The sequence below is a fragment of the Petromyzon marinus genome, chromosome 36 (assembly GCF_048934315.1).
Source record: "Petromyzon marinus isolate PM22_M1 ecotype Great Lakes invasive population chromosome 36, UKy_Petmar_22M1.pri1.0, whole genome shotgun sequence".
Taxonomy (NCBI): Eukaryota; Metazoa; Chordata; class Hyperoartia; order Petromyzontiformes; family Petromyzontidae; genus Petromyzon; species Petromyzon marinus.
This window is the reverse complement of record NC_133702.1, coordinates 8,984,680-8,999,814: the sequence shown is the minus strand read 5'-3', so window position 1 is coordinate 8,999,814 and position 15,135 is coordinate 8,984,680. Positions and strand designations below refer to the sequence as shown.

Below are 15,135 nucleotides of genomic sequence, written 5' to 3'. Positions count from 1 at the left end.
GGATGTTTGGATCCCTCGCGCCCCTCCCAACGGGTGGGGGCTGAGGGGTGTACTGGGATCCCACAGAACCCTGCCCCTCGGTAGGGAATTAGATAAAAGACGAAGCCAGAAGAACCAGTTGAAGATCGAAGTCCAGCTAGCTATACACCCTGGGACTCCTCTGACCCGCTGCCCTTGTAAGGGCCGGGCAGAGCAAGCCAGTGGTACGACCCCAGAGCCTCGGAGCCCGACGTCCTTCTAAGGGCCGGGTCCGTGTGGCTGGTGGCCGAGACCTGCGCCTTGGCTGGGCCACGTCAGCTAGCCTCCCTTAGAGGAGGGCCGAGGTATAGCTAGGGAGCAGGCGAAGTTTAGCTGGGGAATACCTCCCCTGAGAGCAGTGGGTAGAGAGGCCGTTACCTCAACGGGTGCGAAGCTGTAACGGGGGTTTAAGAGTTAATAAACGGTGTCGCCTCTACATCGTCTCCGAGTCCCAGCAAGTCGCTACACATATGGCTCAATAATCATGATCTTCCAGAATCTTAATTATAGACTGCAGGAGGAATCCCATAAGCTCTGAAGCTCTTTGTCAACACGTGTCCCGTATCGGCGGGTCAGCAAGTTGCAACAACAAAACAAAAAGTGATAGGAGTGCAAAATAGACAAAAAGGTGAGCAGGTCACTAAAAAAAAAAGAGAGAGATTTATTTAATTATTAAAGTCTGCTTTATCAACCTTGAGCAAGGCATAAAAAATAACAATGAAACAGTCCCAAGACAACACACAGCAATAGCGGTCCCTCGATAAAATATCACATTTACAGTGAACCATCGATATACCGTAAAGGATCAAAGTTACAATTCGCATTGGCAAATGTTGCTGTGTCCAGCTTTAATGTTTTGCTTCAGGATATTTTTTTTTTAGAATGACCTCTTACTCAACAACTCTTTAAGTCAAAAATGACACGAGTTTTCGGAAACTAATTTCCAAATATAAAGTCTCATAACCAACTCCAAGTCAATCAATAGCTCGGTCCTCTCTGTGTGCTCTCAAGAAAGGCCATGAGTGAAAATTCCACCCCGACTAAATGTTTTTACGTTAAAAGGCAAAGTCAAATGCGGCGAGTCTTTTTGTTGTTGTATTAACTCTGTAAATACATTGTCCGGCGACACTGCATTGGCAGGGTTGCACGCTCACAAGCAACCAAAACAAAACTGCACACATTCGTCAAAAATAACACCGTTGCTTTAAAAGGAACGCTCTGTCATCAGCGGTGATTCAGGCAATGGCCCTTCAGTGCTGTGGAGGACCATTGCCCGAAATGTATGTAGACTCTGATATATTTTTCCTTTTAAGGCGAAAACAAATACAAAGATCCCCCGTGTAGCCTTAACAGACTGTTGGGGCAAGTGCTGTTAGCGAGCACCTATGAAGACCGGCACGGCACACGAGGAGGTGGGTGGCCAGCACCACCCCCGGCCGCCTTTGTCTCCCTAGTGGTGATATTTACACACCACACCAGGTACTAGTTTGAGGCTGAGTCAACCTAGGGGAGGCCCAGGACCGGTTCAGATAATCGTCAATGGGGTTGAGCGGGAATCGAACTTGGGTCACCAGGTTCGTAGTGCGGCGCGCTAATCGCCACACTACCGCTCCCCCACACAGTGTCATCGACGAATGTGTTGAGTTTTTGTTTTTGTTCTACGTATATGTATACTATACGAAGCTTGTGTCGAGCTAAAGAGGCATCCGATAGGCAGGGCTACCATCTGGAACTCACCGCGTATGTGTAAGTGACGGTGGACTCCGACACTCTCCCATTCACGTTCACATGCACCTGGCTCCCGGTGACATTGCTGCGACTCGTGACGCACACGATGCTGTCGAAAAAAAGGAACGTGGCATTTATTTTTACGTTAGATGTCCCCCTAGGTCGACTCAGCATTAAATGAGTACCTGGTGCGGGCGGGGGGGGGGGTGGTAATGTATGAAGAAAAGGCGGGCCAGGCTTGGTGCTGGCCACCCACCCCAACACATGTACCGTGACATTCTCAAAAGGTGCTCGCAAACAGCGCTTGCCCCAACAGTCTGTTAAAGGCTGCACCAGGGATATTGTTTTAAATATATATACTATTTTACAGGTAAGCCCCACGGAGCTATAAAGCTCTTACTCTTTGGTTTTTCGGTAAAGTCACAGAGGTGACTTAAAATGAAAACAACTAAATTCAAATCACGACGCTTCGGAGGCAACACAAGCTTCCGTCTTCAGGTGGAAACAGTCACAGCAGAATAGCTGTATCAGCTGAAGTATGAATCCTTGCAGTCACGAAAGCTTCAAATCTAGAATTATAAAGCTCTTTTTCAGAAGCAACCTGGCCACCAATGACAGCCCAACGAAGCGGCTTATCACGTGGACATTCCTCGCAGCCAAACACTCTTGAAACGCATGTCGATTCTAAACGTGGAGGGGTTTAAAGCCGGAGGACCCGGAGAAAAACCCATGGGGGAGAAACATGCAACCTCCAAATATAGAGCAGCAGCAGGCATCGGGGTCGGGACCGAACCCACGACCTCCTGTACACCAGGCGAGGTAGTTAACATCTCGCCTACCACGGCGCATGCATAGAGCGACGTACCGCTTGGACACTTCGTATAACTCCTTCAGCGGGCTGCACCGGGCTGCTCCGAAAAAGAGCCCTTGCTCAATGTCCTCAAACCGGCCGCCCATATTACTGCCCGTGATGGTGACGCGAGTGCCTCCCTGGAGTGGACCACTCTGGGGAGAAATCTAAACAAACAACGGGCCAACGAAGTAAGTAAACAAGGCATGAGCTCAGTGGCGCTGCTGCAGGGTTAACGAGGTGAGAGGCCACCCACTGCGATGGGCACGCTCGGCGGCGGTCACTCCCCCTCGCGCAGCCTCACGACGGAGCGTGTGTGTGTTTGTGTGCACGCGTGTGTGTGTGTGCACGTGCGTGCGTGTGTGTGTGCACGTGCGTGTGTGTGTGTGTGCACGTGTGTGGGGAGCGGTAGTGCAGCGGTTAGCGCGCTGCACTACGAACCAAGCAACCGGGGTTCCATTCCCGCTCACGGCCAACACCGGTGACGATTATCTGTTCCGGTCCTGGGCCTCCCTTAGGTCGACTCAGCCTCAAATGAGTACCTGGTGCGGTGTGTAAACATCGCCACTAGGGAGACAAAGGCGGCCGGGCGTGGTGCTGGCCACCCACCGCCATGCTTACTGTGCCGGCCTTCATAGGTGCTCGCAAACAGCACTGGCCCCAACAGTCCGTTCAGGCTACATGGGGAATCTTTGTATTTGTAAATGCTTTCGTATGCATCTCTGCATCATAACATACTTTCCTGAGCAGGTGATCACTAACTGCACTTGCCACTACAGTTGATCAGATTAAACGTTATAAATCTGCCTTCCTGTTATGGGTGGTGCTGTGGTTAGAACACTGTACTGCAAACTAGTCATCCGAGTTCCGTTCCTGCTCTTGCGTTCAACTGTGGTGAGTGTTAGTTGGAACAATCCTGCTCCCTCCACCGCGCCTTCCCTCACCCTTTCGTCAACCCAAACTGACCGGCACGGTGAAGTATGGCCAAATACAAAAAAAATGCCAAATTTCAATTCACGGCAGTTATTTTTGTTCCCAAATCTCTCATGGCGTTGCGTGTGTCCGACAGCGTACATCAAAACTTGACCAATAGTTTTCGGTTCGAGAACAAAATCGAAAGAAAAAAAACTCACGACTCTCACATCATTGCAGAAAAGCTACGTTTTCATTAAAAATAATAATTTCACCAACCCCACGCTGAGCAGCATGGCGAAGTACACAGCTTGGGGTGGCCGCCATCCAGCAGTGGATAAACATACAGTGCTGTATATCATCAATAATTTTATTTTCATTAATGACGCAATGTCTACAAAATAATACATCTCACAAGTGTCAGTTAAAAACCCTTCATTTGTCAACTTCCTTACAACTACCCCGGTTTTCTCACGGCCCTTCCAGCGTAGCGCGTAATTTCCAACTAACAATGAGTCAATTCCTTCGCGCTCTCTCTGTCTCCGCTCAGAAGAAGCAGCAGAAGAATGATGAAGAAGAGAGGACATTACATGGGTGAGGAGACGTAACCCAGCGATAGCGCGTTTGCCGCTTGTTACAGAGGTTCTAAGTTCGAATCTGGCAGGGCACCCTGGTCATCACTGCGGCGTGTGTTAACCATTGCATAGTACGCGCCGACTGATTCACAGTGAACGTTAAAGGTCGCGTGAAGTCATTCGAGGTGAGCAGGACATTGCGTGCGCGGGTGTGATGGTAAAAAAATTGCCAAATCCGAAATACTTAAACTGCAAATTGCTCAGTGGGGATTACACGCACAGCAGCATCGTCGCCCCGTCACCGGCAGACCAATGCCGACTTGCAGGCAATGTGTCGCATTGTGCCACACGTGGACAGCTGTCACTGGGGGTGCCCATCGATTTGTAGAGGCAGTTATACTTTACATGTAAATATTATGAATGTTTTTTATATATCTAAAAAACATGGACCCCCATCTTAATTATATCGCTGAAGTCCCCCAGACTTTTTGTTTGCCCTCCGACTCCCAACAAAGCAAGGTCCGGTACTCGTCGTGACCGCGAGTCTCACCTGTGTCACGACCGGCGCCGGGCACTCTCCGATCGGCTGCCGGCACGTGGTGTTGAGCCTGCAGCTGGGGACGGCGTCGTCGTCCGTCGCGCACCACTCGCACCGCAGCTGCCGGTGGCGCATGGCCGAGCATTGGCCACAGTCCACGGTCGCTCCACCGCATGTGTAAACCTCCACTGTGGTAGCGGCCGGGCCACAGCGGGGCAAACGGGGACAGAGAGAGAGGGAGGGAGGGAGAGGAAAGGAAAGAGTGAGAGAGCAGGGCTCACTCAACACTCACAGTGAACGTCGTGACCCAGGGCCTGATCAGCGCAAGCGCTTTGGGTGCCACGGCCCGTTGGGGCCTTGGATTTTGAGGGTCCCCCAAATGTGCATACGTATAGTTTCAATGCAAGATTGTAGCACTATGGTAAATCCTACAGTGTCATTTAGTCATTTAAACCCGTCGCTTTAAGTACCAAGAAGATACTTGGCGCAGTTTCAAGCGAAAACGTCGCGTTATATTATTGCTAAATTCGGTTGTGAGAATTGATCTCCAACTTGGCGGTGAGCTCGAACAATAACAATTGCCACGTTAAACTCTTGTACACCACGTGAACATTTGATTTAGTGGGTTTCATGACAATTAAGCCACTACTGCTGCTAATGAAGATAATGTGGCTGTTGACTGTGGTAAAAATACAGCTGCTGATTGTGGTGATGAAAATAGCCATCATGATGATGATGGCAATAACATTGAAGGCAAAGATGATGATAAATTTGATAATGGTGACAATGATGATACGGCTACTGGTGCTGATGATGATGCTGATGGTAAGAATGGTGCGGATTTTGCTGCTGTTGACGCTGCCGAGAATCACGCTTGAGTGTTTTTGTTTTTTGTTAATGTCGGTGTACCGAAGCAAACCTTTTATGTTTTCTGGGTTGTCAACTGAAGCACCGTTGCTCTTCCAAGCCAAATTCACCGGAAATATTTCCGATATCATGTTGGTTGTCAGCTGCAACACAGCCAAGAGAACTTCACGGTCACAATTCACACGTAAGAATGAAGACCCCGCGTACCATCAACAGCTCTCTGACGTCCAGGCAATGCATACCTATCGGTGCCAACTGATATTTTGCTGTTAATTATTCGAAGAACCACTTGTGTATACATCTGAACGTCACTTATCCGCCCAGACCAATGAACTGCCCATACCCAGCTTATTTTAATCCGTACCCCTCCCCCCTCCCCCCCACATCAGCTATCCAATTCAATCCCTCTTAACCTGGTTATTGATGGTTGCAACGTCTCTCAAGACCATGATATCAACAATCTTGGTGTCCTTCTAGATCAAACTTTATCCCTTCAGCCCCATGTCAACAGAACCCTAAAGAACCTCTTTTCTTTCCACCTGAGAAACACATCCCGACTCCAACACATCCTTAACACTGCAGACACTGAAACAGCGATCAACGCTTTTCTATTCTGCCGCAATGACTACTGCTTTTTGGAACCCCGAGCAAACTCCTAAACAGGCTGCGGTGCGTTCAAACGCGACCGCCAGGGTGCTAACTGCTACACCTTTTAAGGATCACATCACACCTGTGCTCCTGTCCCTTCACCGGCTCCCTGTCCGTAGCCGTAGTGATTTTAACATTCTCTTGCCGGTGTTCAAGGACTTAAATGGACTTGCTACCCCTCGCATGACCTCCTTCGGCCACGTATATTCCATCAAGGTCATTACGATCCTCAGATTGTTGTCCGCTCACTGTCACCGCGGTCTTGGCACCTTCGCAATTGTGGCACCTGAAGTCTGAAGCTCGTTGCCCTTCCGAGGTCAGGGGACTTCGCAGACACTTCACAAATCTTCAAATCCCGACTAAAAACGTATACGTTTATGATGGCTTTCTCTCTCTCTAGTTATTTTCAAACGTCTTTCTCACTTCCGTCTATCCTTGGTTGTTTTAAAACTATTTCCGCCTTGCCATGCATAACGCCCTTAAGAATGATCGTTTAAGGGCGCTTTATAAATGTTAATTATCAGTGTCTGTGCACGGTGTCATTTCCTGCAGACGGTCACAAATCCAACCATTTTATTATAATAATAATGCAATTTATAACGCGCGCAAATTTGCGGACGTAACGGCCGCAAGTCAGAGGCGCGGAGCCAAGCTCAGAGCCACTCAGTCACGTGTTCTTAATCTCGCGGACGCTCACTTACGTCTAACGCACGGTAAACAGCATTTCATGTCTCAACAGGTTTTTGCTTCACTTTTGTCATTTCCTCCGGATGTTCGCGTGTACAGTCTACGACTGTTTCACATATCCTCCTGCATCTCAGTTCCCAGCGAGTAAAGACACGCGACGGTTAATCTTAGTTTAACACGTAGGTTTTCGCGACCAATGTTATTCATAATAATTAACCCCCCTCTGGTCTCCACACCCGACGACATCTTGATTTTTTTTTTTAAGACCAGAACCAAGAAGACTTCTTCACAATTCTGGCAAAATGGCCTGATAAAGCTGGTTGTAATTACAACCAGCGAAACGTGGTAGTGAAATTGTAAATGTTGTGGGTTTACTCTCCAACACACCGGTGTGCTGAAGTTGTAAATAGTTTTACGTGACAAATCTTACCGGGTGTGTCAGGTGGTGGTGGTGGCTTAACGGCAACATTTATAGTGACGTTGTAACCTTACCTGGGGACACCTGACGTACTGGGCTCACCTTTACGGGAGAACATTTGATGGTGTCTGCGTTGACCCATTCTGCATCTACGATGATTTTCGTACCAATCTTGCACACAAGCTTCACATTCTTGTCCTGCAAAGAGGCACGCCCATTCATTCAAAGGACTTCCTTTTTAGCTGAAACTATTTCTTTAAAGGGAAACCTGAAAAATAATTAGAAGCATAATGATCTATCCACCCATATTTATTTTTCGATATTAATCCAAATAACACAAAATGGCCGAGGCAATTAAATATTTTATTTCTGGGACACTATTTTTTCCAGGGGTGTTACTTAACTCCACGACTGGGGTTACCAATCAATCCGAAATCAGTGCCACACTCCGCGATATCGAAACGCAGCGAGGACGATTGCGCTGAAACCCTGAACGCTCGTACACACCGCAGTGGTGCATCGTGTACAGCTCGTCGAGACGAGTCGATTGCCGCATCGCCGACCATCAACAGACTCAAAATGACTGCATCACGGACATGATGCGAGATCCGGGGTACTATGGTACCCCCACGGAGTAAGGTTCATATATGCCAAAGGGGTAATAGTTTCAACACTGGACTTGTGATCCAAAGGCCTTTGCTTCGATATCCCGGCACGGCAGTTGAAACAACGGTGCAAGTTTCTTAAATCCCGCACCCCCCCCCCCACCCCGCCTCTTGTCTGCCCAGCAGTACAAGTGGGTACATGACAGTCATTCAGTCGGCACGTCGCACGCGGCGGGGTAAAGTGTGGGCACTGCCACCTGTCACAAAACATCTGGCCAGCGAGGAAGAGTTGGCACAGAAAAAAACATTGCAAATGGGCTCCCTAGAGCTTCCTCTCCACTGGAGGCCCTTTCCACCAGCAGTCGTGCAAGCAAAGAGTTATTGCAGGGGCTGCACCTTTAGTTTGTTTGTGTGTAATGGGTTTTGCATCACCCCTGCAGCCACGAGAGGGGCTAAAATGTAAATTGAGAAACTGAACAAAGATAACAATTCACAGAAAATTATGCACTTGGGTCGAAGTGGGTGGAGATGAGGTGATGGAGAGGGGGGAAGTGGGGGTGTATCATTCCACTCCTATGAATAACAGACGTGAGAGCTCTTCCTCAGAAAAAAAACCGCTGAGTTACTGAGTAACTGTCAAAATTTGGGATTAGTCACGATGGCAATTTGTGCGCGATGGCCCACGCTTGCTAATGGTGCCACAGTGTGGTTAATGTCCCCCTACGGCGTTGGCAATAAACCCACAACAGCCAGTGGGCGGCTGCGTAAATCGTATTGCTGACCCAAGAGCAATTACTGTACACTCGGGGAGTGAGCCGCTCCGACTGCTGGTCTACGCGCTTAATCCGAGACCATACGCAGCTGCTAGGCTGTCACATCAAACGGGAAAATAATGCAAAATGAACAGCTACCGGAGGCGGCGGACAGTTAAACAGCTCTTGTGGGAGTCTTCGTATGAAGATGGGTCAAGATTAAGGAAGAGCTCGCCTGTAGCGAGAGCAGATGCTGCTGGCAGGCGCTGGTGGGTGGACTGGAATTGGACCCTAACCCACCGCACAGTCTGCAGTGGGCACGTGGTGAATGCGTTGTGAGAAATCAGATCTCTTTAACATTGTAATAGGTCATAAATCTAATGCATGATTCTCTTTACTGTGGCCTTCATTGCCAGAGCCCAGCTGGGTTCAGAGAGGATTCTTAAATATATATTTATTTTTTCCAGGCCCAAGCACTTTGGGTTGTTAGTTGGTTGTTTGATTACATCTGGAAACAGTGGGATGTTGAATCTCCAGTCACTTGCTCACTGGCAGTCAGTCGCCCCCTTATCACCGCTTGTTTCCCTTCTAGCATGGCTTTTGTTCCCCGTGAACTTCACTCGTTGATTTATCCACCCATGTTGAGGATTCAGGATACAAGACGCGACTGTTTCGTCTCATCCATGAAGTATGCAACCGCCACTCTGTAGATCACGACAACACTTCTCTCCCTGCTTCCCACGCGCTGCTCCACTTTGGAATTCTCTCCCATCGTCTCATTTCTTGAGCTAGTATAATAACATCGCTCAATGAAAACGTGTTTACCACCCACCTCCCGTTCAGGATAGACACACAGATGGACAGATAGACAGACAGAGATGGACAAACGGACGGACAGATCGAGCTAATGCCTAAATGTTTTTTTTATTGAGTTAGTTTCTAACAGCAACAGGAAATGTTTACTAAATTTGGGTTCATATTGGTTCACATCTTTACAGGATTGAAAACAAAAAAAATATGTATTTCAGAAGCATCCTGGCCACAAAATTATAGCTCAACGAAGTGGATTATCACGTGGACATTTATAGTGCGCCAAATACTCTAAAAGGCATGTTGATTCTAACACGCAAACTCCAAATATACAGGTGTCAGGGTCGAGATCGAACCCGCGACCTCCTGTATACCAGGCGAGGTAGTGAACATCTCACCACCGTGGCACCCCATCATGCCCCTACCCCGCCGCGAACAGGCAGACGGGACAGAGATGACGGACAAATGCTTCCACCGTCCTTAGTCGAAACGCTAAAACAAGAGTCATGGGGTGTTGCCGAGTCTCCGGGCGGCAGCGGGGTACCTTGATGGCCTTGGTGTTGGTGGTGTTGAGGAAGAGGGATGTCATGCTCCCACTCGCTGAGGGCTGCCCCGCGCTAGAAGAGGCCGTGATGCGGGGGCAAGCACTTGCATCCTGGCAGGAAATGACAATCACGCAGTGCCGGGTGGGGGGGGGGGGCTCCACCACGCCAGGACCGCGCCAACCAGACGCACCGGCCGCACGACGCGTCGGAACATCACCGTCAATCAACGGCGCTGGTTGATCGCGCGCACTCGCGAAACTCCCTCGCCAAATTTATTTGGTAGAACCGCTTTTTACTTGTTTGTTGTCCTTCCCCCGCACCTCCGATAACCACGGTTGGCAACGTACGGCGCGAAAGAAGTTCAACGTGCTGTACATACAATCCCTACCCGTAGGCGTCCAGGTCGCCATCTCCAGGCTTGCCAGAGCATGGCAGTGTGCCAAGTGTGTTAATGTCCATCTGTATTCCATCTGTACGATGATTGAGTGTTTTAACCCCCCCCCACCACCACCGCCCGCCCACGTGTGTTTTTTTTAGGCCCTCCGGTTTCCTCTCACATGTAAAAACACTCGTGAATGGAGTTGGCCAAACTTCCCAATGTAGGACTGTAGAGCTTGGGAAATTGTTGTGGCACCAGGCCGTGACTGCCTTCCCCCGCGATCTGTGATTTCCCGCGCCTCTGAATCATCCTCTCTCTCACTCAGAGTCGAACGAAAACTGTGAGCGGTGCACATTCCCAATGATTAAATTGTTCAATATGATCCTACTAAGCAACGTAGCCCTGTCGTGATTTAACTTGTGACCTATTCAATCAACCTATTAAGTTTATTGAAACATTATTTGTATTTTCCCTATTTGTGCGTTTTTTTTCGGTTTTGTTTTTTTGAGGAAAACATTTTCACTTGTGTTGGTGAGCATATACATTGTCTGTCCTCCCCTTACATGCAAAATTTAGTGGTGGCTTTTTTATGCAATGGAAAATTAAATCCAGACGGGTTTCTTATTCTCAGATGAAATACACATGGGTTGGCTGGTGTGTGCGTGTTCCTAAAAAAAAAGCAATATGCATGGCTGCCCAAGATTAAAAAGATTAAAACGGATGGAAACTCAAGAAATTACATTGCAAACACTTTGACAATCAAAACATATGTCAATAATTAACAACAAATAATAGCGAAAATAATGTCAATTGTACCTTCACTCAATCCACTGCTGAATGAAAGCATACGCATGCATATCAGCCATGGGCGATTTATTTCAACTCGATAGTCAGTGTGGATTGGTGAGGTTATGCATTATTTTAAATCAAACTAAAATTCAGTCAATGGACGGTGTTAACGATGAGAGTGGTGAAAATTCTTGTTCTTTTGTGTTGGTCTATTGCATTAATTCGAGTGTACATATGCACCATTGGCGAGATACGATTCTGTCAAAAAATAATTGGCAATTTAGTTTTCGATTATTTGTGAGTAGCTCTAGCCTTCAAAAATATACCTCTAGAAAACCAAACACTTTGTCACGTGTGACCAGTAAAAGATTTGAGAGAGTTCAGAAGTTTAATTGGCGGAGCGGTGGAGCGGAAGTCTGAGCACTGTGCTGTGAATGCAGACAGTTTTAATTTGATTCGCAGAAATGCCTAACATCAGTGGTGAGTGATCATCATAGAAACACGCGTTAAGACTATTTAGATAATTTTGCTGCTTCAAATATCCAAATGATGAGCCACTTTGTTGAGCTATCGTTTGTGGCCAGGTCGCTTTTGGATAATAATAATAAGTTAATACCTCGGTGGGCTTTGTCTGGTAGGATGGGGGGGATGGTTTAATGTTGTATTTGTTTGTGTTTGGGTGATCTGTTTACCTTTCTTGTACTTTGCACTCCTATCGTGTTGTCGTTGTTGTACTGTTTGTTGCTGTAACGTTCCTACCCCGTGCCCCGACTGGTCATCCGTGAAAAAAGAGCTTTATAGCTCAACAGATTCTTTCGGCAGTATAAATAAATAAATATTCTTACTCTGATTCTGGTCCTGGTCCTGGGACCCCTTTTCCCTTTCCTTATCAACCCGTACACTGACCAACGTGGTGAAGTATAGTAAAACAACTCTCAAGACAAGGCTTTCATCCAGCAGGGCATTGACAAAGGGCTGTGTATTATTAATAACTAGGTTACTTATTAGACTGGCTTGCCTAGTTTGTGTTTTTTTTACTTTTTTCTCTCTCTCTCTAAGTGAAGCAAAGTGAATGGCCAAAACGGCAGCCAAATGAGAGAGATACTGCACCGGCAATCGCGGGAATCGATGCACACTCGCGTCATTACCGCCATATCTGGGTTATCTTCTTGGTTCTGTTGGTAAAGTCACGTGGAAGGGAAATAATAAAATAATAAAATAAAACATGATAAAATCAAATTCTCACGACGTTTCGGCCACAACACAAGTAGCCGTCCTCCTGTGTTGTGGCCGAAACGTCGTGAGAATTTCATTTTATTATATTTGATTTTTATTATTTTATTATTTCCCTTCTACGTGACTTTACCGGAAGAACCAATAAAGTGAATCCCTGCACTCACGAAAGCTTTAAATCGAAATATCTGGGTTACTTATGCGTTCATTGCTTCTTCAGAACGACCACTTAGCCGAATCCAGAAACGTAAGCTTCAACAGCAGATAAACCGTTGGCAAGAGTTCTCACCGTGACTTACTCGTTCAAATCGGCAGCCCTCCGTGAATATTTCTTGCAGCGGTGGCCATTAATGGCGCTCTAAAGTAATTTCGGCAAAAGCAGATCGGCACGCCATTCGTGCACTTAGGCGTATTGGCGGCGATAAGGCGCGGCGCGCGTAGCCTCATCATCCTCGTGTTACGCACCTTAACCACGTTACTGATGTCGGAGCACTGTGACGGTGCGGACACGCAGCTGTGCTCGCCCGCGCACCAGTGGCAGCCCCATCTTCTGTCCGTGCAGCTGGTGCAACTGCCCCCGCGGTGGCAAAGCAACAACAACAACAACAACAAAAAAAAACAACCAATAGGAGAGGCGCATCGACGCAAACGGTTGCGCGCGACGCGGTCCAGGCCGGGCGACGCGGCGAGGCGGCAACGCGAGCCGAGCCGTTGGCGTCGCGTTACGCCGCCATTTGTTGCACGGCTTCGCGGGTTGGATACCGGGCGACCGCCCTGGTTAATACTGCGGGCGTGTGTTGGCCGCGAATGCGCGCCGTCCATAGGCGGAGTTTGGCTTCTATATTTGGGGGGGGGCGGGCGGGCGGGCGGGCGGGCAGGCGGGCAGGGGTTCGCTTTGTCCCTCACATTAGGAATATAATTACATTTTGTTTTATCTGAATTGTAAACTACCAAAAAGTAAATTCATAAAGGTGCCCATTTTGGGCAGGGTGTTGCCCCCCCCCCCCTCCCCCGCCCCGGTGCAAACTCCGTTTGTGCTAGTTGCGGACGTTACGGATGCCGTGACGTTGTTTGACGTTGTGTGAACGAGCGTAGGCCATGTGCACTGGCGTCACGCTCAAAATAAATGTACCAGCAAGTCAACAACTTGACTAATTGCTTCATTTGGTTACCCCCCCTCACCCCAACTGGCAGACTATACCCCCCCCCCCCCCCCCCCGTCTGTGAAGCATAGCGCCTTTGTGGTAGCCGTGTGCTATGAGAATGGTGTGATTGCCATATGTACGAATAATTCTCGTTGTTGATATTAGTAGCATCTGGTCACTTGACACATCACCCCACTTGCGGCAGGTCAAGTGGTGGCTGAGACACAAAAAAGCTGTTGCTTCTACTGCTGCCTCTTTACAATCTCCGTGGCTCACGCTGGCAGCAGATGACACACACAAGAAATTAGTTGGAAGCGGTGTTCAAAGTGGTTTGAAAAGCGCCAGTATGCCTGGAAAAAAATATACACCCATGTAAGAGTATTCTCTTCAAAATCATCATCGTCATCATCTCAGCCATGTTCAATCCACTTCTGATCGAAGGCCTGCACCGATACCGCATGATCCTGCAATGTAACAATCCGCCTAGCACAGACGGTATAGGCTGATGTCATCACTCCAACTCTTCAATGGACATCTTCCCAGATGCGTTCCGTTCGTAAGCTGCGACTCCCATCATTAATTTTCGCCACCGACGGCCATCGACCTTTCTAACAGTGCATTACATACTGCATAGCAGTATGAGTGACGTTTACGTGCTTTACATACGACATAATATCATTCTCACGCGGTCGAATCATATATTGGCCACCTTACAAAAAAGTTTTTTTTTGCCAGGCAAAAGAGGAGCAGGTACGATGTTTCACAGCCGTATAGCATATATACTGGCATGGCCCACGCCTGTTCATGGGATACACGGCCCGGGGTGCAAGGTGGGTAGTAGGGGAGGGTGATGATAATCGCAACACCCTGCGAGGTGTGGGTGACGTCACTACCGGTGCACTCTCACTTGCGTGCCAACCAGCGAGCCGGTCAAAACTATTCTTTCGAAATGTATATAACGGTGTGATTTTCCCCAAGTATGTGTTTTATGTCACAACCGTTAATTTGCTCGTCCGCATGCATGACCGGCATGCATTGCCCCACTCTAACAACGGGGTTGCGAGCTGTGACGTGCACACAATTCACGAAGCTGCACGTGTCACCATATAGCTGGGCTGTAGCGTAAGTGACGGTGAATTGAAAAACACGTTGTTTTTTTTTTAAACAGAAAAAAAGGACAACGCTTGCGAAAAAAAGGGGCAGATACCTCTCAAGTAATAACAACCTTGACTAAAAAGAAAAAGCAACTCGTTAAACAAGAAGATGAACTCACGGAATGTTGACATGTATCGCTCCGATGTTTGAGCACTTGTAGAATGTCACGCTGCCTGACAGTATTCTGGTTCGGTTGTACATCATGAAGACTGTCACCGTCCGGGAACCTGCAGTTGAGCGGGAAGCCACACATCAGCGTTTCAGTTTGGCTACTCAGAAGCAAACTGCTTTGTGCCCCGTTTGAGGAAATCCAGAATTGCGCTGGAATGATCGACCAAAGGCTGGTGAATTAATATATTTTTTTCTCGTTTTCTACGACTCATTTGTTCTGTCTCGTTTGTTCTGTCTCGAGTCTTCTTAAGATGTTAGCTCCCTCGCTCGGTAGGCCGTGGGTTCGATCCAGACCCTGACGCCTGCTGCA

General features: G+C 48.1%; 1 protein-coding gene across 2 annotated transcripts in view; it reads right to left on the bottom strand.

Annotated features, from left to right (window-relative positions):
* PLXND1 (plexin D1) overlaps nucleotides 1-15,135 on the bottom strand; it is a 91,989-nt gene that overhangs the window by 59,953 nt on the left and 16,901 nt on the right. For both annotated transcript variants that reach the window (XM_076072091.1, XM_032966480.2), the window contains 8 exons: nucleotides 14,773-14,881; nucleotides 12,820-12,925; nucleotides 9,953-10,063; nucleotides 7,344-7,439; nucleotides 5,541-5,631; nucleotides 4,634-4,809; nucleotides 2,612-2,763; nucleotides 1,756-1,855 (listed from right to left, as the gene is read on the bottom strand). In XM_076072091.1, coding sequence (XP_075928206.1) covers nucleotides 1,756-1,855; nucleotides 2,612-2,763; nucleotides 4,634-4,809; nucleotides 5,541-5,631; nucleotides 7,344-7,439; nucleotides 9,953-10,063; nucleotides 12,820-12,925; nucleotides 14,773-14,881 — 941 coding nt within the window. The remainder of the gene's footprint in view (nucleotides 1-1,755; nucleotides 1,856-2,611; nucleotides 2,764-4,633; nucleotides 4,810-5,540; nucleotides 5,632-7,343; nucleotides 7,440-9,952; nucleotides 10,064-12,819; nucleotides 12,926-14,772; nucleotides 14,882-15,135) is intronic.